The sequence below is a fragment of the Apodemus sylvaticus genome, chromosome 1 (assembly GCF_947179515.1).
Source record: "Apodemus sylvaticus chromosome 1, mApoSyl1.1, whole genome shotgun sequence".
In the NCBI taxonomy this organism is placed as follows: domain Eukaryota; kingdom Metazoa; phylum Chordata; class Mammalia; order Rodentia; family Muridae; genus Apodemus; species Apodemus sylvaticus.
The window spans coordinates 35670004-35697176 of NC_067472.1; the positions used below are offsets into that span (position 1 = coordinate 35670004).

At 45.3% G+C, this 27173-nt stretch overlaps 1 protein-coding gene across 9 annotated transcripts in view; it reads right to left on the minus strand.

Annotated features, from left to right (window-relative positions):
* Positions 1-26833, minus strand: part of Smarca2 (SWI/SNF related, matrix associated, actin dependent regulator of chromatin, subfamily a, member 2) — a 167537-nt gene extending 140704 nt beyond the window's left edge. For 6 of the 9 annotated variants that reach the window (XM_052187895.1, XM_052187861.1, XM_052187874.1 and 3 more), the window contains exons 1-4: positions 26725-26833; positions 12048-12308; positions 8172-8301; positions 1380-1835 (exon numbers count right to left, since the gene is read on the minus strand). In XM_052187895.1, coding sequence (XP_052043855.1) covers positions 1380-1835; positions 8172-8301; positions 12048-12272 — 811 coding nt within the window. In that variant the 5' untranslated portion in view covers positions 12273-12308; positions 26725-26833. Of the gene's footprint in view, positions 1-1379; positions 1836-8171; positions 8302-12047; positions 12309-22571; positions 22594-24411; positions 24755-24909; positions 25069-26724 lie in introns of those variants that run through there. The other 3 variants (XM_052187845.1, XM_052187835.1, XM_052187852.1) reach the window with 3 other exon arrangements.
* Between the last annotated feature and the right edge of the window lie 340 nt (positions 26834-27173).

The window sequence follows — 27173 nt, forward strand, 5'->3', positions numbered from 1 at the left end:
GGTTCTAGGGATGGAACTCATGGTCCCTCATGCCTGTGGGGTAAGCACTTTCATCCCCAGCTATCTTGAGAAGCATACTAGAAATGCAACCTTCATAAAGGAGCACTTTAAAGGCCCCTGTATTTTTCTTGAGTTCTACCAACATGAAAGAGCTGTGTCTCCAGAAGGCCACGTGGAGGACAGCAATCAGAGCTTTGGATCCTTATCCCAAGGAGTCTGAGAAACAGAGCCCGTGGATCTGTTACCCTGCTAGGAATAAATGTTACCAATGTTTCTGTCATGCAAAGCCTTTTATAACAACAACGACAGCAACAACAACAATAATGTAATGATAGTCAGGTTTCCATATCTGTGAGTCCCAACTTGGTGAATTCAACTAGCCACAGATAAAAAATCAGGGGCAAAAATGCATCCGTACTGAGTATGTATAGACTTTCTTGTCATTACTCTTTAAAAGACGGTGTATCAACCATTCTGATGGCGTTCACGTTGTAGTCGGTATTTCTCCCAAACAATCTACAGATGATAAAATACACAGAAAGGATGTGCATAGTTTAAATGCAAATGCCTCTGCACATTTCATATAAGGGACCTGAACATAACAGATCTCGGTGTCTATCCACTGGGGTCCTAGCAGCAATCTGCTTCACACACCAAGGAATGACTGTAATTTGAAGGATAATCACACCTGGGAGATCCACTTTATATTCTCATGCCAGAAACGGACGTTGAGTCCTCTGAGAAATTGGGAAGCAACTTCCCTCTGAATGGTGAGAATGAGATCCGTGACCCCACCTCCTTGTGGCTCTGTCAGAAAACTCAAGTCCTCTTTGAAGCTTAGCCGTGGTAACTGCAGGGGGCTATTATGGGCTCTACATCTCTGACCTAGAGATTCTTGCTTCTTTTTAAAATTTCCCACATTTTCAGCTTTCTTATTTGATTTATATATTTTTTTACAACAGGTCTCATCAAATGCATAAATGTTATTCCAACAAACAGGGTAAGAAATAAATAAATCAACAAATATTGAAAGACTCGGTTGGGGGCCAATTTGAGCAAGGAGTTCTATATCTGAATGTAGAGGATGAAGGGCCTCCTAACCTGGAGTATACTGATGGGCTTTCAATCAACCTTGTACCTCTTAAAAGAGAATACAGGATCTTAGGAGAATGTGCTTAGTGTTTCTGTGCTTTCTCCCAAGGTTCCCAGCTTGCAGGAGGGTCTGCAGATAAGAAGCACTGCTCTAGGACTCTTTATAGCCGGAACCAAGAATCCTAGCCAATCTCAACAGCTTCTACCAACCCAGTGCTTCTGTGTGCAGAAGGCTGCTTATGCAAGCTGGACCAGAATGATATTCATTTGGTTGTGCATTAACCTACCAGATGGTCTATTGTAGCTAACAAGAGCTGGCTGTTGCTGTTGCTGCTGCTGCTGCTGCTGTTGTGGCTGCTGTGGCTGCTGTGGCTGCGCCTGCTGCTGAGGCTGCTGTGGTTGCTGCTGGGGCTGCTGTTGCTGTTGCTGCTGCTGCTGCTGCTGTTGCTGCTGCATGCCAGGCAAGGTCCGTTTTCCCTGGACTGCAAGCTGCAGGGTTTCAGGGAGAGGCTGGCCCCTGGCCAACATTTTGTAAGCTAAAATCTGAGCTCGGAGCTGATGCAACTGTACAGGACTGAAAGGCGAGGGACCTCGGTTAGGCTGGTTCATGGCCTGCAGATCTCCTGGGATGAGTGTCCCTGGCTGGCTTGGCGGCATCTGGGGTGGGGTTGGGCCTCCTCCAGATATAGGGCTGGAGACGTGCTCCGGGGCTCCCAAAGGAGACGGATGTGGTGACATATAACCTAAAATAAAAACATAATAATATCACAGGCTATAGCAAATGACTGAGAGTAGAGGAGTAGTCTCAAGTACTCTAATAATTTCCTAGTGCAACACGACATGATAGAAACTTAAGGTATTAATAAGTTAACAATTAACATATAATTCAGAAGTTTAATCCATAATACAGTTTTTCTATGATTCAAAACTATCTAGTAGGTACATTGAAAAGGTCAAAGAAACAGGTAAAGATAACTTTATAACAGTTTACTTAACACCCACAAGACTAGCATTTCAAAAAAGAGCTACTTTGTATTCCGTTTTCATAATGGGTCTTTGATACCCTGTGCTTCGTGCTCACAGAACATCTGGATTTCTCTAGCCACATCTCAAAATGATCAATAGGCACTTGTACCCTAGAAGGCAAACTGAGTGGTTGTTAGACACCTGCAGGAATGACGATGAAGGGCAGCATTCTACATTAGAAGCAGCTCTAAGCCATTCAACAAAACATGAAGAGGTCTAAGGTGGCTCTGTACAGAACAGACAGTGTCTTATGAAGAAATCAAGTATTATTTGGTTGATTATCATGCAAGCTGCCACTAACTGGCAATTACAGTCGCTGTGTAATGGTTGCACACAGCATCTCAACTGAGTTTGGTCCTGAAACAGGCTAAACCAAGGACTGAGTGCAGGTAATTTATATGGGAGATGTTGGGACAGTGAGTGGAGTAGGGAGAGGTGATATATGGGAGGGAAGATAGCCAATAAAAAATGCATTACCAAGCCAGCTGTTGCAGCAGGCCTTGAAGATTAATCCACTGCAGAAGCTTTGGGATACAAGATAAATAAACTACCTGGGCTTATTTCAGGGAGGAGGTTTAAGAAGCAGGAGCATTTTGATTCCTATAGTATCAGTCACTGGTGAAATCACTAGTCTCACTAATGCTGTGGGGGTCATAGGACACTATTCCACTGTAAGTAATGGAGGCATCACCCAATCAGAAGTGAATTAAGATGATGATGCCAGGCAACCTGAAAGGCTTAGGCGCAGGAATGGCAGAAGGACCAGAGCACAGTGCAGATGTCAATCCCCGTACAACCCTTTGAAGGAAAATTCTGTTGCTTCATATTCTAAGGTGAGGCTCCAGAATCACTCAGTGTCACACAAGTACATTTTTGTAGCACAGCTTGTTTTGTTTGTTTGTTTTGTTTGTTTGTTGCTTTTGAGACAGAGTTTCTCTATGTAGCCCTGGCCATTCTGGAACTCACTCCATAGACCAGGTTGGCCTCAAACTCACAGAGATCTGCCTGCCTCTGCCCCCCAAGTACTAGATTAAATATATGTATCACCACCACTGGATGTATAGCTCAGGTTTTAGAATCAAGTCTGTCTGAACACACTCAATAATCTACTATACATTTTGTTATTTCAAAATATGTCAGGTCTTTAAAATTTCCAAACTCTCCAGGCTTAACACTAGAGATATAATGAAAAAATGGAAGGCGCCAACTTGGGTTTTAACATACCAAATTGAGGAAATAAAGAATATTTTTCTGAAGGAAGAAAAAGTAAAACACACAGAACTTTCAAGGGACGCAATTCAGAAGGTGGTGTGCCAAACAGTACCCACAAAACCATTTGACTGAGCGTTGGTTGTCAAAGGGAGCGCAGGAGATGGAGAAGGGAACCAATTGGCTACTGCGATTGCACAGCTGCCTTAAGTTCAAACAAAAGACCAATTTTAATAAGTAAAAGTGTTCCCAAGGCAGGACAGGACAAATCCAGGTGAAAAGACCTGACCCTTTGAGGAGCACGTGTTTGATGGTTATCATAAAGGTTACCACCAGTCTGCATACTAGGCGCAGGCTGTGTGTGTGAACCCATGTCAAGTCTGTATAAAAAAGTTTCATGGCCACAAAGATCCAGAGATAGGCGGCCTCCACAGACCACCACCATCCTGAAGCTAGGAAAAAAATGATAGTTTTATCTGTGGTTTGGCTATTCGGAGGGGGAAATAGCACAAATTAGCACAACCCCCTGAAAAGAATTGTTCTTGTATTGATTATTAAGAACTGAGACCCCATGTGGAGGACTCCTATCCAAGAGGGAGGAACTGCTGGGTCTCAATACCCAAATCCCTTCCTCATGCGGGAGCATTCAACATCAGGATTGGGGTTCTAATTCTAGTTAGTTGTCTATGTAAGTGAGCCAAGGAAATCTCCCTGAAGTCAGCCTGTTAGATTGCTAGCATAAACAATCCAACATTGTGCTACTGATAACAATAAGAAGTTAAGGAATAAGATTCTTAACTTCTGCCAATGATATTTTTCCTGTTCACGAAACTGATATTCACCCTTTTAAGCTGTTCAAAATGGCTGTTCACTAAATGCCTTTCTTCCCAATTCTGAATCTAATATACGAAGGAAAACTTATATTTTCATAGTAGGAAGATATGACACAAGGAGTTAAGATGAATCACTAGTCTTCTGTTGCCCACCCAGTCTTCCCCATTTTCTAAGCTGTCACAGAATTCCCGTTACAAGGTCTAAAATACTGGACAAACCCATAAACTCAACTGTATAATGTAGCTTATTAAACCCATCTTTTTTTTTTAAAAAAATATTTATCCTTTTGATGTATGTGAGCACACTTCAGACAGACCAGAAGAGGGCATCAGATCCCATTACAGATGGTTGTGAGCCACAATTTGGTAGCTGGGAATTGAACTCAGGACCTCTGGAAGAGCAGTCAAGTCCTGTTCACCACTGAGCCATCTCTGTAGCCCTAGAACCCATCATTTTAAGTCACGAATAAAGCTTTGCTATGACGTTGGGCGAAGATCAAGTATACATTACAAAGCTGTGACAACTGCATTGAACAGATGGCCTCAAAACCCTGGAGGCCGAACAAAAGAATCTGTAACAGAGAGCGGCGGCATGTACTCCAAAGGCCTAGATGCTGGACGCAGGTCTGGCTGGGCCTCTGCTCGGCACATCTGGGAGGTGGCAGACCTTTGAAGATGTGGTAAGTAATTGTGGATATGCTATTGAGAGGGATATCAGGACCCCCATCCCTTCTTGTCTATCTGTGTCTTGCTTCTGAGGCACTAACAGGAAAGTAGGCCTCTGGGCAATACCCACCGCTCTCTGTACTTCGCCATCTCAGACCTAAGTTCACAGAGCCAAGGTGGACGGAAACATTTGTAATTGAGCCAATATAAATGTTCCCTCCTTCCAACCGGACTGTCTGGAATATTTTGCAACAATAATGAAAAGCTGACTAACATACCCAGCCACTGAGAAATCAAGGCAGGAAAGCAGTGATACGTTTGACAAGAAGGAACCTGGCAGGATAACATTCATATGGTGAGATCAATCAATAGAATATGAGATTTTGCCTCAGATTTGAAAGAAAGAAGCTGGGGTGGGAAGAAATTGTTTCCCAGAATTTACAGAAGAGGTTAATAGAATCATTCTGTCACTGTGACATTAAAATGTGACAGTGGCTTAGCTACAATGAAAGGGAATTTTTCCCCCCTGACATGAGTAGCATCCCATAAAACTTGAGGGAAAACAGATTCTAAACGATGCATCAGCATAACATATTTTGGTAATTATCCTTAGTTGAGAAAACAGAGAGAAGAAATTGCCTCTGAGTAAAATATCCATTTGTGTGAGGAGAACACTGTTGCTGCAGATACCGCTCTTTTCAAAGTTTTCTTTGAGTTACTCATCCAAGTGTCACAAAAATGGCAGTTTTCCTTCACTGGTCTTCAAGAGTCATTATCTCCCTAGTTTCACCTTGCTGTGGAGGGAAGCAATAAGTTCTCTCCAATTAATAATCTCAAATTTTGAAGTACTAATTTTATACACACTTTCTATATACAACAACATATGCATGTATTTAAATTATATATATACACATTGTGTGTGTGTGTGTGTGTGCACGCACTCCTATAAGAGCATTCTTAATCCTCTGTGTTAAAAATAAACAATGTTATCTTTGGGACTATGAGGTATACAAGCATTTACTGAGGGAAATGGTTTTGCCTTCCAAGCAATACCCTAAACTATTCTAACCTGTGTTATGAATTAGTTAAAGCTAGCAGCCTTCTGATCAATACTGGACCTCCCTATAGCTATTGGTTTAGAAAGAAGTTTCCACAATGGGATTTTTTTAAGCTACATGCTATTACAAGGTCAGAATTCTTTTTAGATCATTATATAAAATGGAAATGCATTATACCAACACTGTTGTATTTTTAAAACATTTACTCCCCAGACTACAGAACCCTTTACGATTTTATAAAATATTACATGCTAGTTCTGACTCCACTGACCGAAAGTCCTCCTATTTCTAAGTAATTAACACTGATGTAATTTATATAAAAACAGAACCATTTAAAAGCGTGGGTTGTTGCATGTATAATTTGTTTCTGTATCTAATGGAGCACAGTGTGCAGAGTGGTAGAGAGCATTCCTGACAAGCAGGATAAGGTAAACAAAATAATCTTAAGGGGAGAAGAAGAGTAAAACTATAAGAGAATTTTCAGGAGAAACAAATGGGAAACTATTCTCAATTATAAAATTCAGGTGTCTTTATTTGTTCCTCAGGGGCATTCCCACAGCGCCAGTCACTTTTAGGTGTCTGGCAAGGCCAGGAAGCAGAAAAAGTTGAAGCATCTGGCTTTAGGAATTACTGCACGCAATCCATCCTTACCTTCCAGGTACTGAAACTGAGGTCTCATTATCGCTGAGTGCACATGGCCCCTTAGAATTTAAGGGATGAACCTAGAGGTGCCTCTACAATTCATTCCCAAAATTCTCCTTCCTATCCTGCGAAAGGACTCACTCCTCTGATACTCCACTGCAGGTCAAGATTTCACGAGTCATCTGGGATAATTATGCTCACCTGATACCAAGACTCTGATCAGACCCTGGGATGTTCATGAGCATAGATAACAGCAGAGGGGCACCCGAGTGTCAGCCTCTGTGACCTGCTTATTTAGAGTTTGTAACGAAAACACCTGTGAGTATGTTTCTCTAAAACCTCACAGTCCAGTCTTTTCTGTGGTAGACCCCATCATAAATAGAGGAAAAACTGAAACACACTTAATTACAGGAAAGTATGTTCAACATATAAACCCCAGGTATCCTGCAAGAAGACCCACATACCAGTGTCAATTGGTACTAGATTAATGCATGGACTTTATGTGAAAAAAAAAAAATGACCTATTAGTGATTCTGCATTCAAGCTATGGGTATTTTAATGACTCCGAAGCAGCTTAATATTCCTCCAATAGCAAAGGAAGTACACACAACATAGATGACACAAAGGAGAAAAGAAATTCACATACTGATTAGCTATGGTCAGGTGTTGAATTGTGTTGCTACCCACAAAGAAACACTGATATCCTATCCTCTTTATCTGTCAATGCTACCTCATTTGGAAACAGGGCCATGCAGACGTCACCAAGTTAAGATGAAGTCATACTAGATTAGGGTCCACCTTGATCAAGTACCAAAAAGAAAGATCTGGATCCAGAGACAGCCAGTGAAAATGCCTTGTGGTGACAAAGGGGGCTGGCGGATAGGACTAAAGTGCATAAGTCCAGGAGTGCTAACTTTCACTGGCAACCAGCAGCGGTAGGGAGGAGTCAGCCTCTGAAGCCTTAAGTGACCGTGATCTCTCCAGATACCTTGTTCATGAACTTTTAACCACTAGATCTACAAAAGGATAAATTTGTTTGGGGCCACTAGGTTCACAATTATTTGCTATGGCAAGCCTACGAGACCTACAGAGTCACTGACCAGCAATGGCAAGTGGTTTGGCTGCCAGAAAATGTCACCTTAGACCCAGGGTGTAAGTATCAACTCAAGGGATACTGGTATTTAGTTCAGCTTACTTTTACAGCTGTGCTATTGGTGGTGGAAAGATCTAGATTCTTTTTTTACTCTTATCAATTACTGGCTATGTATACTCAGAGAAATAAGAGAATTCCCTAAGCTTTGGATCCCCCAATGACGATGGGAGTGACAACATTTACCTTACAGGATCAAAATAAGGACTCTCAATAAACGACGCGAAGCTCTTGGATGCATTGAGTTGATAAAATTATTGGGACTTAGGAAATAAAATTCCCCAGTTGAATAATAATAATATTTTGTGGGGTTAAATGAGTGGTAGATATATAGATATAGAGATTATACAGATACAGATATAGAGAAAGAAAGCAAACTAGGTTTAACCATCTTCAGACTCACAGGTTAAAGCTGCTTCTAAATTACTACCAGGAAAGACTGATATCTCTTTGGTATGATATGAAGACACAATCTAATATGCAACGGACACAAACCTTGGCTGTGCTGATCCATTGGGCTCTGTGGAGGGCCCATTCCAGGGTGTGGTGGGCGCATGCTGGTGCCCTTCATGGATCCACAGTGGACATCTTCCACAATCCCCTTGTCATGTATGCCATCCATAGGCTGAAACATGCAAAGGCCATCTATTAGAGACTTCTTTAAGCTACATTATTTCTAACAAGACTACCAAAAGCCACCCCCAAAGTCTTTAAACATATGACACAACCATTCACTGTCCATTCTATGGACGTATATTTTTATACTTCATAAGTAAAAATAATAGGAAGAGATATTACACTAATAAGATCAGCAAAACCATCTCTAAGTCAAAAAATAAGGCTTTAAAAATGGTTGAATTTCATTCTTTAGCCAATGTCACAACTTCCCAATTAAGAAAAACGTACTGTTCACGAGGTAGACAAAGGTTACACACAGTCTCTCCCCCCCCCCACCCCTCTCTCTCTCATACCTCTGTAAATAGCCTTGAAACCTGTTACATATTGAACTTATTCTGGAGTCCAAGTGAAGGCTATGTGAAATGGTTGAGGTGACCTATTTTCCTGGTCATTTTTCCTCACTGGAGGAATGAACTAAGGAAAGTTACAAAGTTGAACCAGAAGGTTCCATGGCAGTTGGGAAGAGAAGAACATAAGGGGCAGAGAAGCCAAGGGGGTGAGTACTGAAAAGGAGGGCGTGAACAGCAGAGACGCTGCTGCCAAGGGAGGGAAAGCAGGAGAGGCTAAAGGCACAGGCAGGATGTAAACACCAAACACAAGGATGGGACACTGGACCGGGGACCCAGAGCATGACAGACACACAATAAATAGCTATTGAACTGAATGTTAATCCAATCCAGAATCAGGCCGTGGAGCGTGTGTTTGGAAAGGGAAAAGTCTATTCTTCCCCAAACTGTAATAGCAATTTTCAAAACAGCCTGAAAGGAACATTTCCAAGAGTTTATAAAAACCAAATGACTCCAAGCAAGAAAAGTATGAGTGTTTGCAGTTTTGGAGAAAAAGAAAGTTAATTTCTGCAGAGTCAAAAGCATGCACTTGAAAAGAGGGAAATTTTTACCATAAAGAGGATGTTCAGAAGAAAAATGGGAAGAATCTGGTATAAAGAGTGTCACTGAGTCTGTTAAGTAGTAATAATAGAGAGGAAATCAAAGCCACGCAGCAGATGTATTTAGGCCGCTTGTTTACTTATTTTCAGTGATGTTGAAAAGCCGAGACTCAGAGGGAGGAGGAGGAGGAAGACAAGGAACATGGCGGCCTGAAAAGAGAGGAAGAGAGAGGAGGCATCTGGCCAGCAGGTGTGAGCTCTGCGGGCTCACCCAGGTCCTCAGGCAGAACGCTACGTGAGGGGCTGTGAGGGGCTGCACGGGAGGAAAAGCAGGGGCCAAAATCGGCAAGGCTGAAAGAGAAAAACTTCAAAGCCCCCAGGTAAGACAAACACAGAACAAAAAGAAGCACATGAACTCAAAGCAAAAAGAGTGTATTGGATATGAGAGATGTAAAGATCACAGGAAAGAAACCATGGGTCAGAAGAGATGCCAATCAATAAAACTGCCCAATAGAAAAGCAGGACTAGCCTCCACCCATATACTTAATTTTTTTTAAATGCTTTGATCACAAAGGTTAACATGTCCTCTACGTTTTTCCTCAGGTCATCCGGAGGTTTGGTAACACACAGAGTCTACAAGGAGAGAACACACGTAGACTAAACCTCCAAGTTAACATGCCATGAGATGATTCGGTGACTTCAGTATGTCAAGATGTCGCCCCCATAATATATGCTATGGAAAAGAAGAGCTTTAGTTCAGTAGATATTTGACGAGACAAGCAGGCCCTGTGGCACAGAGAAGAGGAGAGAGTTCAAGGCCCTTCTGGGTCACATAGTGATGTCCAGGCCACATGAGCTACATGAGACTCAAGCAAACAAACAAGCAAATGTGGGGAGGGTTACAAACTTGGGGATACTGCAGATATATTATTGAATAAAAAGAGGAATGTTTCAGAATAATAGAGATGGTATGGTTCTGTGAAGACAAAAACCCAGTCTGTGCATACCTGTGTTGATGCTGTGCCTATCACAGTATGGGAAAGTGACATGTGGAATGTACAAACAACTGTTTCCCTGGGTGATTATCTCCTTTATTTTGGTCCTGTTCCATTTTCACAATAAGCGCATACTACTTTCCCGATAGTAAACCTTCACTTTGGTGTTCTAAAGCCCAACCTTGAAAATGACTTAAGAGTCCTATAAAATGAGGAAAAGACCTGCCCCTTTCTAAGGGCGATGCTTTTGTTTTAATCAAGTATCTTCTATCATTTGTCTGCTGTAATGGTTAACTTAATATGTCACCTTGAATTAGCCATAGATATCCAAACTACTTGGGTAAGCATTATTTCAGGGTTTGTCTCCAAGCGGTTTACTAGGAGGGCTTTCTGGTTGCCGGGCCTCCAGACTTGGATGAGGAGTAAACCCCTTCTCCATCCTGCTGACTATAAACTGTGAGCTTTGTTAGCCTTCAGAATCACATGAGCCAATGAACTCCTCAGGATAATCCTTGAATCTCATTGGTTCTGTTTCTCCAGAGATCCTGGATGTATCTGCGGCCATGCATATGTACACGCAGCTATGTGATGTTGTCTACAGGGATGTAAAGCCTCTACTGGTCCCATGAGACAAGACCTTCCTGTAACATATGGTGTCCTTGTTGGTTTTCTTTGGTCATTGCTAACCTTCAAAGCAAACAGTCTAAGAGGAGCTTTCTTTCTCAGAAAAGCTATCCTTAGTAGCTCTTAGAAGGGCCCTGTACTGAACAATTCCCATGTGATGATAATCCTCCTGGCAAGTATCAAAGTCTCATCAACAGGGTGGCCTGACACTATTCTGGGAATGAACAACAAGATCTTCTGAACCAGAGTTCAGAACAGGGGATCCCCCAAGATTCCCACCGTACCTTATTTGACACATCGGAAACTCACTGAGCAGGATTGTTGAGACTCTGAGACCAACCTGAGCTATCAACGAATCTCAATAAAGCAATAAAGAAAGAATTCCCCATAAACTACTTAATAAAGTCATTTGAAAATATACTTTCTAAGGATTTATTTATTTGTGGGTATGTTTATGCACATGCACCCTTGCACACCCATGCTTTCGATCACGATACCTATAGGGTGCCGGAGGAGTTCAGAAGAGGACATCATTTCATGAAAGCTACAGTTACAAGCAAGGGTGAGCTGCCGAATGGCAGTACTACAGGTGCTCTTGGCTGCTGACCTACCTCTCCAGGCCTTGAAATATCTTCAGAAGACGACTTTTATTCCCACTCTTAGAGATCTAGTTTTCATCAAATAAATTTCAACATTTGTAGGGGGAGATTAATTTCCAATATATTGATTTGTGAGTGATATAAATTACATGAGAGATGAGGGAAGGAAGACTCCCTTACTGAGCTACACATTCACCAAGACAAAATACCTTTAACCCACTAATCCCCAAACCTGTCCAAATTGCATGGTGGATCTCCGTGGTTGAAAAAGACATCTTTACTACTGGACAATCTGTAACAGTGAAAATACAGCAGTGGAAGTGTTATATACCAGTTTGGGGATGGTTATGGTTTTAGAGTTGGCTTGGTTGTGGTTTTGTTTTGTTTTTTATAAGATCCAGGTTGGTCTCTAACGCATGAACCTTTTGCTTCAATCTCTCAAGTACTGGGATTACAGGAATGTTTTTAATAACACGCAAGTTAACACAAATTTCTAGCTAGATCCTCATGTTAGCAACAGGAGACAGCTCAGAGTCATGAGAATGGTGGAGCAGGCAAGTGGAGTGGGAGGGAGGGCAGAGAATCTTACCTTATGCAATTGATGCATGCCTTCCTGTGGGAAGTCTGCAGAGCCCATCGTTGACATGGGATGTGAGACACTGGGAGGTCCAGGACTGGGACCCATCATGCTGTGCACAGAACCTGGGGATGGCCCTGGTCCTGGACTAGGCCCCAGAATTGGTCCAGGAGAGGGTCCGGGCCCCGGGGAGGGCCCAGGATGGGGCATTGCAGCTGGGTCTGTGGGTGTAGACATCTATGTCTCCTGACTCTGCCAGTCAGCAGAGTGACACTGAGTTGGAGAGAGGGGGAGAAAGAGAAAGAAAGGAATGTTTTAAACATGATGTTAAGGTCCAAATAAAACAGTCGTTAAAGTCTGATGGTGCCATTTCTGTAACTAACATCAAACAGAACTGCCCAGCCTCCTCCAGATGTTTGAATGTGTGTGATATATAACCCTGGTCTCAGGCTTTATGAAGACCACTTGTTTTAAAAAACACATACTTTAAGTGATTCCCCGGAAAGATAAATCATCCTGGATATAGAGAGACTCACTGGAGCAACTGAAATTTAACACATAAGCAGAATCTAAACAAGTCTGAAATTTATTACTAAACCTACCAGATGCTCTGTTACAGGCTGGCTTAGACACCTCAGAAGTCATTAAGCCCCCACTCACCCAAACCACTGGATAGAAAATCATCTCCAAGTAAGTATCCAAGCAAGACTCATTTTCATAAGCCAACAGGCAATAAAAAAAAAAAAAAAAAAAAAAAAAAAAAAAAAAAACTTCGCAAAGATTTCTAGATAGCTAAAAGGGGGAAAATATAAGTCTGTCAATTGATAATAAAAAGAGAAGTCTCAATTACAGAAAAGGAAGAAAAATAACACACAGGGTGGCACAGTTAATCCTAGCACCTGGGAAGCAGAAGCAGGAGGAGCTCTGTGAGTGCCAAGCCAGTCTGGTGGATAGAGCAAGTTTCAGGACATCCAGCACGACACAGAGAAATACTGTCACAAACACACACACACACACACACACACACACACACACAGAGGGAGAGGGAGAGAGGAAGAGAGGAGAAAGAAGAAAAGAAAAGAAGGAGGAGGAAAGGAGAAGGAAGGGGAGGGGGAGGAGGAAGAGGAGGGAGTGGGAAGAGGAGGAGGAGAAAGAGGAGGAGGCAGCAGCAGCAGCTAGCTACAGGGATCATACAAATATAGGCTCAAATATATCCAGACACATAGATAAGTTCTTGTCTTGATCCTTCTTAGAGTCAGATGAGACATACATGTAAAACAGTAACAAAATCCCAAACCCAGCTGCCTGCCGTACCTACCCACCACAACTACTGGGCCTCAAGTAATCAAAATGAACAAAGCTGTGGTCCTCCTCCCAGGTTAAGTATTAGAACCAAGACCTCTTGGACAACTAAGGCTCATGATTCGTGCTCGGCCCCTGGTCAAGGATGCCAGGGTGTAGCTGTCGGTGTCTGCGAATGGACGTTCTGTTTCTCCAGACTTAACTGAACACTCCTCTATCACCCAGCCGCCAAGCTTCCTGGCATTTCCCCCACTAGGAACAGAGTCACTGTACAGAGTCAAAATGAGTCAAGAAGATGTTTTCCAATTTCCGGCAGAAATCAACGTACCCAGCAACATAGCTGAGTGCCAGTATGATAATTGTTCCGTTCCTGTAGGTACCCATGAACATGGGAGACATTTTTGCTGTCAACCTTACAAGGCACAGAATGGTTCTCTCAAGTGACTCACTTACCTACCACATAATGGCAGGGACGCAATTAGACCAGCCAGCCTAGTCCCCCATGGCTCCTTCACAGTGACATGGGAGGTGAAGAGAACAAAAAGCCACATCAGCTCCATTCCTGTTCGCTCCCTGAAGCTCTAGAGAGCAAGGCCCACGAAGGCAGGGCCTTGCCCCTCGCTCCTGTGGCTCCAGCACCTTGCATCTGCTGCATGGACTATAGGCTCAGAAAATGCCTGATGATCGGCAGGCAGGGCCGTTCACACCTGCAAGGCCAGCACTTGGGACAGTGAGGAAGCATCCCTGGAGAATTCTAGGCTAGCCTGGCTACAGAGTGAGACCGAGCCAGGAAACAAACACAAACTCAGTGAATGAAGAGCAGGCAAGATTTCAAGGGCAAGTAGATTCAATAAATTCTGTGAACAAAAACTAAAGAGTACCCAGTGTTTGAGGGGTTGTAAACAAAGAAATCTTTGAAGGGTATACAGAAACATAGGAGAGAGAGTCTGGTGAATACATTAAAATGGGAACTCAATACAAGTGTTTCCTCAAACAGAGAAGGGTCCGGGGTGAATTATAACCTTAAATACCCTAAGAACCAAATGTTATTATTTTTTTTATGACTAACAAAGCAGGTGGAAATAACCTTCATGATTACCTTCCCCCTACCTCTCACATAAACACAAACATGTTCGGTCAGCATTTTAAACTGAGGAAGCTGACGTCAACTCACTGGGCCCTACAAGTTATAATGTTCTGCCATGTATATCAACAAACTGATACACCCCTTTATTTTTTAGTGAATCAAAGGAAATTACTTAGTTCCTGTTACGATTCATTGTGAAATTGGCTTCAATACATATTTTGGTAATAGAGCACAAGATTGAACAAGGAAGACCCAAACACTCAAGTTAGCCTGATCCCTCTACCTCTTGTGTATATAAATCCATGACTGCGTTCTGCATGTATTATCACCTTTATCTGGAATCTCTGAGATGCTGTAAAACATCAGACAAATTATTTCCTTTTTTTTTTTCTTTTTTTTTTTTTTTAGGAAACTAAAACTTCTTGTGAGGAAAAATATATTTAGAGAGAAATGGGAAGTTATGGAACACATTAAGTGGAATTTTAATATAGGAACATGATTCATGGGATGCTCCATAATAAGAAAATCCACAGGCTCATGGATGTAATCAATATATAGGTCTAAGAGAAGCAGCATCATTTAAGTCTGGGTCATGTCAACAGGGAATGGTAAAGAGCTAGACTCTTGAAGGCGATCATGGCTGATCTCCATCCCAACTGTGAATCCAGACATCTGAGTTCTGCCTCAAGCCTTGGGGTCCCAGAAAAGAACCTTTTCCATGGTGTCCCTTAGGTCCCTCTAGTCTTAGGATGGGAATATCTGAAAGGCCCCCTCCATCTATCTATGACTTGGTATCTATCATCATCTAGAGAATCTCAAAGACACACCACACCCCCCAATCCAATGCTGTGCTTGCTTGAGCTCCTGACCAGGAAGAGTTGGGCCAGAAGTTCCACTCTTATTCTTTCTCTACATTCCTGGTGGCAACCTTGCTCTTTAGTTAAAATGCACCATGGCACAATCTTATATTGTCATTATAAAGAGGCCCTTAGGGCTACAAACATCCAAGATGCAAATCTCAAGGCAGGGACCACATTATCAAGGAGTCAGCAATGAGCGCTTCAAGTCCAGGCTGGCCGACTCAGCTTTCTCCTTCTGTCCTTGCCCCTTCCATCCTTCTTCAAAGCATCAGGTGGGAGAGAAAAGGGGGTGGGTCCCAGGAACAGGCTGGGAGAGGAGCAGGGCTAATACCAGATGATAGGACCGTCCAAGTGATAAAGCTGACACTCTCTCTATTTTCAGTTTGCATCAGGGACAGAGTTTTACATTGTCTCAGAAGGGGACAACCTAGTCCACAATGCTGCACCTAACACACAGAAGGAAATCTGCCTTGGGGAGAGCCCAGCTGCCTGCCATCCACACACAGGCACTGCAGCTCCCTTCCTGCCCTGCCATGATACTCTCTGCCTCAGACCAGGACTCCCAGAGGGCCAGGCCACCGTGTTCTTGGCAAGAATTCTTCAGCAGTACACGCTGTCTTCTTCACCCAGACATTCTTGCCTTTACAACTGGGGAGTGTGCACTTTTTAAAAATAAAAGCCCATGGTTGTACTTCCCACAGCCCCAAATCTCACAGTCAGTCTCCAGCTCCCTCTCCCTTGAAAGGCTGAGCACCCCCATCTGCATATTAAAAGGAGTTCAACTCCACTGAATTTTAAGGGTCACCACCCCAACTATGACAACCTAGACAAAACCACCATAAGATGCCTGTCTAATTGCAATCAGGCAAATTCCAAGGACCTACACACGTGGGTAATAGGACTTTAACATACCAAATATGCTTCCTAATTATCCTAGTCATAAGAAGACAATGTATCAGGCTCCCATTGCAAAGGTGAAGGCAGGAACAACTTGACTTGTTCAAAGTCACATGGGCCACAGGAGCAAAACTTCCCATAGAACCCTTCCTTTGACTTGAAGCGTACCACCCAAGCAGGCTGTCTATCAGGGCAAGCCTACCACCACCAAATCAAGGCTACCAGAGCCCTCGACCTTCCTGCAGAGTTTAGGGAGCTGGAAAAAGGCCCAAGTGAGTGAGTGAGTACTTGTTGAGTGAATGCATACTGTTCACACCTGCATGACCTTGTCAAGGACCCCACAGTCTCAGGCTCAGAGGGGCAGCAAAGCCTTTGTAGGTGGCCAAGTACAAACAGTGACAGTGCACAGAAAATGTTCACCATAGATTTCTCTCCTGTTTCCACAGATGCTTATAGTTTCAAGACTGCTCCCCTTCAGAGACTGCTCCTACTGAGATTAACTAAACCTGCCCGCTTGATCCAGCTGTATACCATACACTGTGCCTCCTGGTTTTATCTGTATGTAATAAGCCCACCTCATTGTCCAACTGTGTGCAATAGGTCCGCCTCTCGATATAATAAAGAAGCTGACCATCCAGGGTGCTGTGGTTTCTCTGGAAGACAGCAGGTCCACTGCTGATCCCAGCTTACTGTCTTTGCTCTGTGTGTGCCTCTTATCTCTTCATTCCCTTGCTGCCCTAGTTGGGTCCAAAATCCCTGGGAGCCACCAAAGGATGCCCCACCTGAGCCCTAATGCCCACCACCACAACATCGCGCCCATCATCTCTTTACTGCCTTGGAGACGACAGGGAAAAAACAGCAATTCCTAAGGATACAACCAGGAGAAGAGCTGGCCAATGTGCAGTCTTGACCACAGTGATTTAGGGATAACAAGCCTCAGCTTGAGCCCAGCACCTCTGTAACGTGTTCCACTGCTGGACCAGACGGGCTAGAAAGTAGGAGACAAAGAACAAAGATGGAAACACAGGCAGAGGTGTTTTGCAATGGCAAGGCTTTGGCTGGGATAGTGTATTTACTTCTCAAGGAATGAAACAAAGAGAAGCCAAGTCCTAAAGAGATTCCGAGATGAAGATATCAGTGCCTGAAAGGGTCACGATGCTTAGTCCAACACCAAAGGATCCATTTTTATGTATTTATTCTCAACTCTACAGAGTGTTCCAGGCAGAGAGGAGTCACAGGGTATCAATAAGGATACACACACGTGCACACACACACACACACACACACACACCCTGGAACCCAGCACACCTAATAGGAAACTTAATGTATAGATGTTAACAAAAGGAGAGAAAAGATGAAGCTCTTCCAAAACTAGTATGGGTCTAGCTAAATGTCCCCAAGGCAATATAGGGGTGGCAATAATACTCAAAGAGGAGTAAAGGGCTCAGGGAAGGCATATTGGAGATGCTAGTACTGTGGTCAGACTTTGAAGCTTAAAAACAAAACCAAGAAGAGTTGGGGAGTGCTCAGAAGCTTGGACAATACCTCCCAAACTGCCCTTGCAGAGTTCCTAAGGAATCTTGGAGAAAGCCCAAGTCTCCAGTCAATGTTTCCCACAGCTCACTTTACAGGAAGACTCTGAGGGCCAGGCTAAAGGAGGCCCACCGTAAATAAGAGCTTAGTCCAAGGCCTAAGAATAACTCAGCCTTTCCCAAGCATTCTGGCTGTTACCAGAGAGAGATAAGAAGACTGGGTAGATAAGTCAAGATAAGGGTCCTTTGTGTCTGTCTGCTGACTCAAGCCTCTGCTCAGGAGGGCTGGTCTCCACATTCCACACACCCTTCTCAGTAGGGGAACTGAACTCCTTCATAAGAGGTAGCAATCTGCCTAGAATTGGACAGAGCGCCATTAGTATAGGTGGGTGGGTCACACATAGGACAGAGAATTTAAAGGAAATAGTAAGTTTACTGGGAGCCTTCTGTTTAGAGGCCAAGAGTGTCTACCTCCTGGTTAAACATCATGAAGGCCCTCACTGCTACCTGGCCTGAGAAGTAGAATATCTAAACGGTTCACAATGATTTGTGATGGTGACAAAAATCATACTGCGCTAAAGCTAAGGTAAGTTATCCCAGACCCTAGAAAAGCATTGACAACACATGCCCACGGTTATTCACATTAGCTTGCCACTAATCTCGAAGTCATATATGTTTTTTAAGAAGTGCTTAGATGAAAACTTCTCTGTTCCCTAGGCTTCTGTGAACTCTCTTTCATCTTTTGATCAGGGAAACAAATTTAGGACATGCCTGAGTTGCTGTTCTGACTTTAAATAAACTGCCTTGGGACTGTCCTTGCCCAGAGTCAGACCTGGCAAAGGCTAGGAGGAAGCCTGGTGCAGGGCGAAGATAACAAACTGTGCCAGCCTAGCGCTAATTACCCTCCCACCCCACCCCCACCCCCATGGGCTCCAAGTACTGCCTGCGATCCTCCCTGCACTGTATTCACTCCCACAGAAACCTGAGTTACCTCCCTACGGGAGTCCATCTGGGATGCAGTCTATGCCAAGCCAGTGAGGACCAACAATGTTCCCAAGCAAGGTATTTTATCAGAAAACTCGAAATGTGTAAGAGACCTCATCACACACCTCTCTAATCTGGGACTCGGAAGAATATCGACTGGCAAAGGCGAACTCAAATCCCTGTGAGTAGACACCATTAGGCTGTTGGCCATCAAAGAAAGCAATGAACGAAGCCATCAAAAGCTAGTTTCCCACGTGGGCGTCATCCTGAAGTGTAACCACTCGTACATAATGCAGGCATGCCTGTCCTTCCAGACACAGAAGGCTCTTTTCCAAAGCAATCTCATCTTAGGATGCTGACAAAAAAAAATCAATGGTGTCTACTACCAACACTTCATCTATTCATTAACCAGTTTTGAAAAAGTATAAAATGCATGCCTTAAAATCTGGATGACAGGCTCACTGTACCCAGGAGTAAAACTCAACATTTCGGCTTCCCTGCAGAGCGAGTCAGGAGTAAGCGGGTGATGGACAGCACTGGGGACTGACCCAAGGACATGAACCTAAGGAGCACATGTTAGGTGATCCTTCTACTACCAAACCACACCTCTAGGCCAACTTATCTTTAATATGCCCAATGTTCCCTGAATGACACAATCATAATCGGAACTCAACAGTGAATCCCTCAAATCCACGACAGTAACCACTTAGGAACCCTTCTGGCATCAAGAGGTCCACTGAACCTCTCTAGGTTTTAAGTTCCTTGCCTACCATTGCATGTACACTGGAAATCACGTGGCAAACTTACATTTGAGCTAAACCAAGTAAAATCTAAGGTGAACAGACATCCCGAGAGATTATCACACACCAACGCTTGCTACCTCCAGAATCCTAAGATCTTCAAGTCGCACCTTGCACTTGAATATACAAGCTGCCAGATTAATCCAAAACATAACTTTGCTCATTAATCAGTACACTTGGCTCAAAATTCCTGAGAAGGGCTGGAGAGATTGCCCAGTGGTTAAGAGCATAGACTGCTCCTCCTGATGATGGATTCCTAGCACCTATTAGGGGCTCAGGACTGTTTAAAACTTCTGTGGGCACCAGGCACAAACACAGTACACAGACATACATGCAAACAGAACATATCTACATAAAATAATAAAATTAAAGTTAGAGAAAGATGGCTGGATGGAGAAACAGATAGATGAATGGTAGAGATGACAGATAGCAGATGATTGATTGATAAAAATAGATAAAATAGATAAAAAGAGAGACAGACAGACAGATAAAATTCCAAGAGACAAGCCCCCAGAAATCATAGATAAAATACTCATTCTCTATCCTGTAAGACACGGCTTTCCACAATCTCCAATTTATTTTATAGCAGCTCTTTCCCACTGGGACCTCTTGGTCCAGATAACCAAGTTAAAACGGGTACAGTGATCTTCCCGAGGCTTGTTCAAACTTACTCCCCGTGAGCTCAGACCTTCTTCTGATCTGATTGCCTGCACCCACCACCCCAACCTTTACTGTTCTTTTGTGTCTGTCCCATGAAGTCAAGTCTGTCCCAGGGCTCAGCAGTCCACTCGCTTCCTGTGTTTAGATGCTCAGGTGCATTCTGGAAAACACCACTTTTTATTGACTACTGATTTTTTTTTTTAATAGAATTTTGGACTTTGCTTAATGGCATTTCAGAACAGAACAGCAAACCACAGAATAGCTGCAAATATTTGCCAAGCTATTATGTGTCCAGTTGTTAAAAAGCCTGGGGCCAGGAGACGCTTTCCTCCCAGACCTTCAATTTCCACAGGGATGGCTCATCTCCCAGAGGGATGGCAGAAACTGCAGTGTGCCACATAAATGCACAAGCATCCCAAACAAGAAAGGCACAACTGGAGTGCAAACCCACAGAGAATCCCCCTCAGGTAACCTGGGTGCCAACACACAACTCTTCTAAGCCATATTTTAAAACCTAATTTTAACCCCCAAATGCCAAAACCAGTATTCTGTTTTGTTTTGTTTTGTTTTTTAAAGGAGAGGGGATTATAATTACACCTTAATGGCTTTTAAACTAGGTTTTATTTCAGCCTCAACTTCTGGGGATTCTATTCATCAATTACAAACCCCAGACCATACTTAGATTAAGTAATTTGTTTTGAAAAGTTTCTAAGACAGTAGTGTTTGCACAAGGAGAACATGTACTGGTATAGGACTTACCACCTAAAAATGAAGTATTCTTAGATGCTACAAATCACATAGAATTATAACCAGATTATACCTGTCCCAATGCCCCATAGGCCCTATAACAACCAGTAAAATATCACAATTCATATGAAGTTTCCCAGAAGTCCAAAAATAAATCGTGGGTTAAGGATGCCGTTCCTGTTGGTGGAGTGTTTGCCTGGCTTACACAAAGCCCTGTGTTCTATCCTTAGCTCCAGGTGTGGTGATATGCAGCTGGAATTCCAGTAGAGATACAAGATTGGCAGATTGTGGATTCTTGGCTTGTCTGGCATACATAAGGCTTTGTCTCCAAAAAGCAAGCAAATAAAAAACCAGAATCTACATCCTTATCCAGTGCATCACTCTAGGTGATCATGTGAGAGAAATAATGAGATGGTTTTAGTCAATGTTTAAAAAACAAACCCTCACCTGTACCTCATTTAGGTACAGGTCCCATCAAATCCCATAGACGGTTTGCTGAAGTATAATTATTCAAGTATTTAAATTATATTTAAAAAAAAGCTTTAGTACTTGAAAGTGCAGCTATATCCTGAACACTTTCAAGAAAAGGTGCTAAAAATAATATGTAAAATAATAAAGATATAATAAACAGTAACAGAGACATAAAGTCTTTCAAACCTTGCAAGATCCTTATTTAACTTGGTAATAAATATCTTAGGCAAATACATATGCTCTCTCACAAACTCTGGCAAGGCATAGTATTAGACTCCTGTGTTCTCTAATTGATACAAAGTCACAACTTTCTGCATAGGAAAAAAAAAACCCTTACAACTTCCTACTCTACCAAATAAATTACCAACATCTGTACTACCTATGCCCAATTGCTTAAGTAATGGCTCATAATTTTATTAACTAGTTAGATATTAAAAGTTACAGACACACACACACACACACACACACACATTTTCTGACCAATGACAGGAAAAAAATAATCTTTAAATCTGACTTTTCATATGAGGGGCATTTTTCTCACTTGTTCATTAGAAATTGCCATAGAGGGGAACTGTGACCATAGTTTTCTGAAGGCCCCTATCTCCCTTCTACAGCATCTTAAGAAGAAGCAGTTTGAATGGTAACTTCTGGTGGCTCAGGCTGGCTGGCACTCCTTCCCAATGCTGAGGCTGGGGGGGGGGGGGGGCAGTCCTCAGCATGACGCCTGAGATAAGCCAGGAGTCCTCATGGCAGTGTGTCAAAATGTCATAAATACTGATTTATTATTTCTCCAGAGCAGCAAAAAGCTGCTGACTTAGGAGGGTTGACAAAGGCCTTGTTTACAAAGGAAGACTTCTGAGGGAGAGAAAATCCTGGAACCCCTGGAGGACAGCACCACTTCCATAATTTATGAAACTTCTCTGTTTACGGGTCCTCCAAAATACAATGAGCCTTTAAAATGAAACATCAAAATATTACAGTATTATATAGTATCCTAGACTATCAGAGCTGCCCTCTAGAAGAGAAAGATGTGCCTTTACTCTACAGAAAGGTTTATTTTCAACTTACAAAGAAACAGAGCTTTAATTAATTACCTGCAAAGGAGTTACTTTCTAAGTATACTGTGTCAGGAATACTTAAAAAAAAAAAAAAAAAAGAAAGAAAGAAAGAAAAGAAAAGATAATTCAAGCACTCACCATACAAGAGACACACTGTTATTGCTGTCAGTTCTAAGCCTCAGGTGTTGTTGGCCAGAGCATTTTTTCAAGAAACTTGATGAGAAATGTTTAAAAAAAAAAAAAAAAAAACACTTTACAAAAGAACAAAAGCAAAGATCTAAGGCTGCTTTGAACAGGCTCTGTGGTGATTTCTGTGAGACACTAGAGTGCAGCCAGAGCCAATGCTGGGCCTTGAGTGATACAAGTCCTGAGAGAAAGGCTGCAGGAGGTGGTCCCTCCTTCCCTCCCTGTCAAAGGTTCTGACATCCCCAACCCTAACTGATTTAAAAAGCATTCTCTACCAACATGGCCCCGCTTTTAAAAGGCCCAAACAAAACCCAGACAGCCCTCTGTCTCTACCTCTACCCCTTGTGTGGATTCTTTTCCTCTCAACCTACCTTAACAACAGGTGTGTTTAAATCGCCCAGTTTTTCAGTAGTAAACATCTGAGGTGAAAGGGCGCATTTTGTTGTTACATTCTTAAGATTTTCTTTTTTCTTAAAATTTGTCTTGGTGTATATTGACTGTACAAAAGAATGTGTTTCCTTAGGGCATTTTCACACTGTACCCAATTACCTTCTGGTCCTCAGTCCCTAGTCCCCCACCCCCACTTTGGGTTCCCTTCCTCAGCTATCCAAAGGCAGTATTTTAAAAGGAAGTCAGCAAGCCCGGAGGAATAAAAGGGCAATTAGATTCTGAAAGGAAAAAAGTGTGTGTCTCCATTTGCATAATAATGCTACCTAAGAAACAACCCAGTCACGCCCCCTAACCCTTCAGCAGTGTGTACTTAGACGTGGCCCTGACGCCTGACAGGTCCCTAGTGGGTGAGCAGCTTCAGGTACAGCCTCACAAGGCAATTCCATTGGAGGAAGGCATTGCTGGAAACCCTAGAGTGTGCTTTTGTCAGTATATGCACACATAACATCGAACATGGCTTTTCTATTAGAAGAGTTCCGTTTTCTAAGTCGTGGAGAGGAATTTTGTGCTCTCCAAACCCAAGAAAGTCTCAAACCATCTTAGGCGTTCCCACAAGCAAGGCATGCAAACCAGGTGAAAAGAAGTCTGAAAATTAACTGAAACTTTAAACAGTACCACACGGCGCAAAGAACAAACGTTGAGTACTTAACGTCTTCCTTATGCTCCATTGTTATACGTACAAAGGAATCCGAGATGACAAAAAGGGACACAATGTGACACCTCTACAAAAACAGAGCTAACTCAGGTCACTCAGCTTTTTCAATAGCACCAACCTCCACTGCACTGGGGAGGAGGGGAAAAGGGATACAGCCTGGCAAAACTCCCCAAAAGTTATATAAACAAAGGAGGGAGAAGCCCAGTGTGGGCTTCGCACCCATGTGCCACTAAAATTACATAACACCCGATGCAGACACTGAATGAGGAATGATTCTGCACTACGCCCTCGCTCTCTCCCTCCCACACCCTCCTCCTTCGCTTCAAACACCCCCCAAGGCCCCACGAGAGAGTGGACCACTTGGGGTGTTTATTTTCTGCGTGGAGTAAATCCTGCGAGAGTTGGAAGCACGTTTAGGCCCGAAGTTTGAACGTGCAACAGCCGCAGGGTGCAGCGACTCACTCTCTCCGGACCAGGAGCAGAAAGAACTGACAACGACAGCCCCCCGCGAGGCCTCCATCTCCCCCGCGCAGTGCCTCCCGCTGGAAAGTTTTCCCTGCAATCGATTGCCTGCCTGACTTTGCTCGGGAGGCGAGCCAAAGATGGGAGGGGGTCGGCAGAGAAAGACCTAGAAAGCTCAGCCATCGGCAGCGGCGGTGGCGGCAGCGGGAGGAGCCGGCTCCTTACCTGGGCGAGGCTGAACGGCCAGGGCTCGGGCTGGCGCCGCCCGGGGCTGCGAGGGAACGGTGTGCAGAGCGCGGCTTAGGCCGGCGCCCGCGGCCCGGCCCCCGCCACCTCCTCTTCCTCCCTCGCGCGCGTCATGTCACGGCGATCAAACACGTCTGTGCGCTTCGCCGCGGTGACTTCCTGATTCTCCGCCGCCGCTCGCGCGCGCCACGCACTCGCCCTCGCCGCCGCAGCCGCAGCACGCACTGCCACCGCCTCCCACCGCCGACCCAGCGGGGTCTGCGTCCGGGCTCCCGGGAGTGCTCGGGCTAGAGACGCAGCCCGCGCAGCTCGCCACTCACTGGCCCCTAGCGCGCTGCACACTCACGCCAGCCCGCCGCCCCCTCCAGCCCCTCCATCCGACTTGCGGCCCTGCCAAACTTTTTTTTTCCGGGTTGATTGGTGTCCAACTTCCCTCCGCCCCCATCCCCCAGGCAGTCCTACCAGCCCGGCGCTCACCACTATCCGCTGTGAATAGCAACCGGCATAAAAATAATAATGCAATCCAGGCGCCGGGGGGGGGGGGGGGTGAATGCAGACACCCGCACCCGGCGATCTCCTGCAGGTACCGGAAACCAGCGTGAGCGCCCCGGCCGGAGCGCGGGTGTCCCCTAGAGTCCTCACCGCTGCACCCCGCCCGACGCGGTGTCACTGCGTCCAGGCTGTGCGGCCTGGTGCGGGGCACCGGGGGGCACTGTGCTGGTGTGCGCTTGGTGGCTGGAGGGCGCCCGGGGACTGGCGCGCTGGACCAGTGATTTGGGGAAGTACATCGCGACACCTATGCAGATGGCGTGGCTCTGTTTTGCAACGCCAACGGGAGGGGAGGCAGCCCAGCGATGGGGGAGGAGGAGGAGGCAAGGGAAGGGGTGAACTATGTTGGGATGAGAATAAAGCAAACTCGAAAGCAGGGAGCAAGAAGGAAGGGGTGAGTGTCATCGCTAGGAGGAGGCTCCCACCGGCTCTCCCCGCCTCCCTTCTTCGCCACCCCCCTGTTTCCTCCCCACTGCAGCCCTTCCCCTTCCCGGGCGAACACCACGGCCGCTGCCCGAGTGCGTGCGGGTCCTGTTGTGACAGTCAGGCAGAGAGGATTATCCGGATCATGGCCTCCCCAGCCCTCAGCCGCCGTGGCTCTCCCGGGTCCCTGTGCGCCCCTGACACCCAGACCATCCCAGGCGCCCCGCGTCTGCAGCTTCCTAGGTGCTTGCCAAGGAAAGACACCAAGCAAAAGAAAACAAACCCAGAGAGCGGAGGGGAGGCTATCGGAGCCCAGTGGACACCTCGGACTTCTTTCTTGGGGCTTCCTTCCACCCTCTGTAATGAGACCCGGGCTGGACACCCTGAACTTAAACATCCCAGCTTGCGCTGCCTCTAGGTACCGGACAAGGAGGTCTGCAGCGCTACGGCCGTAGCCCCCAGGGCAACCCTTTCACCTAAAGGCCTGTCACCAGTCAACATTCCCTTCCCTGCCCTAGGGGACCTGGGGAGTGGAGGTGACACCTCGGAGCCCGCAGGCACCAACCCCGTGATAGTGGCCGCTGCCCGCTCAGTGCGCCAGCCCAGACTACTCCTGCCGCCAAGATCTGCTCTCGTTCCGGCAGCCCGAGCCCTTTAAACAAGTCCCTGGGAGGCGAATAGCAGCCGTGTTGGTTGGCGCCCTGCCGCCAGCTCGGGCTCCTCACCCTCCTTTCCTGTTCCCTTCCAACTCTAATGGGAGGATGGCTCGGGGTGAACTGTCGCGTTTCCAGTCCCCCGCCTTCCACCCCATCCCCCGCCCCGAGTTCCCAAGCCCCTTTCCTCTTGCCACCAGCCCTCCCCACCTCTGTTTTTTAGGGGATGGGGGAATGCAACCTGGCGGAGAGAGTGTGTTGCAACCCTGAGTTGGCAGCGCATCACTGTCAACCTGCCCAGGGTCAAGGCTGTGACATGTTGAGATTTCTTCCGCTTGCCCCCCTTGAAGTAGTAATTATTACTGTTATTATTAGAAAGGCGAGGTTCGGTTGAAACTTTGTTTCTTCTATAGCCTCCGGGGAGCTGCGGTTAGAGCATTCCACCTGAGGCCCGCGGGGAAGAGGCGGGCTTTTTTGTTGTTGTAGCGGTTGGCCCGCCTGTTTGTTTTGGTCTTCGAGCATGCACAATAAATAATGATTAGGATAAGGATGCATAATCCGGGGCGAAGGCGGCGCGGTGCCGGAGGGGTTCGGCGGCGGCGGCTGCAGCCGAGCCAAAAGGCCTGAGCCGGGGAGAGAAGAGAAAGGAGTTGTAAGTTATATTTACCTTGCTCGCGAGCAGTGTGCTGGCTGAATCTTCCCTCTCTGAGTCACCCAGAGTACAGAAACAGAGGGAGCGAGGACTAGATTATGAATATGACTTCATTGATGACAGCCGTCCCCTCCTCTTCCTAAACTCGGGCTCCGCCCCGCGTCCCACCCTCGCCGCCTCCACGGGCGCCGGAAGACGCGCCGCAGTTGGCCCCGCGAGCCGCTCCTCCCTGCCCGGCCCAGCGCGGGTTGGCGGGACGCTCCTGTCACTCGCCCTGCTCAGCGACTCCGGGAGCGCGCGGGGGGAGCAGGGGGCGGTGTGCAAGAATGTGGATCTAGACAGCTCTACTGTATGCGTGGATCTGTGTGTGTCTGCGAGGCGCCGGCTCTCCGCCGTATTTGTGCCTGGAGCAGAGAAACTGCGCAGGACAAGCAACCAGCCCGCAGCCCTGCTGGATCAGGCGC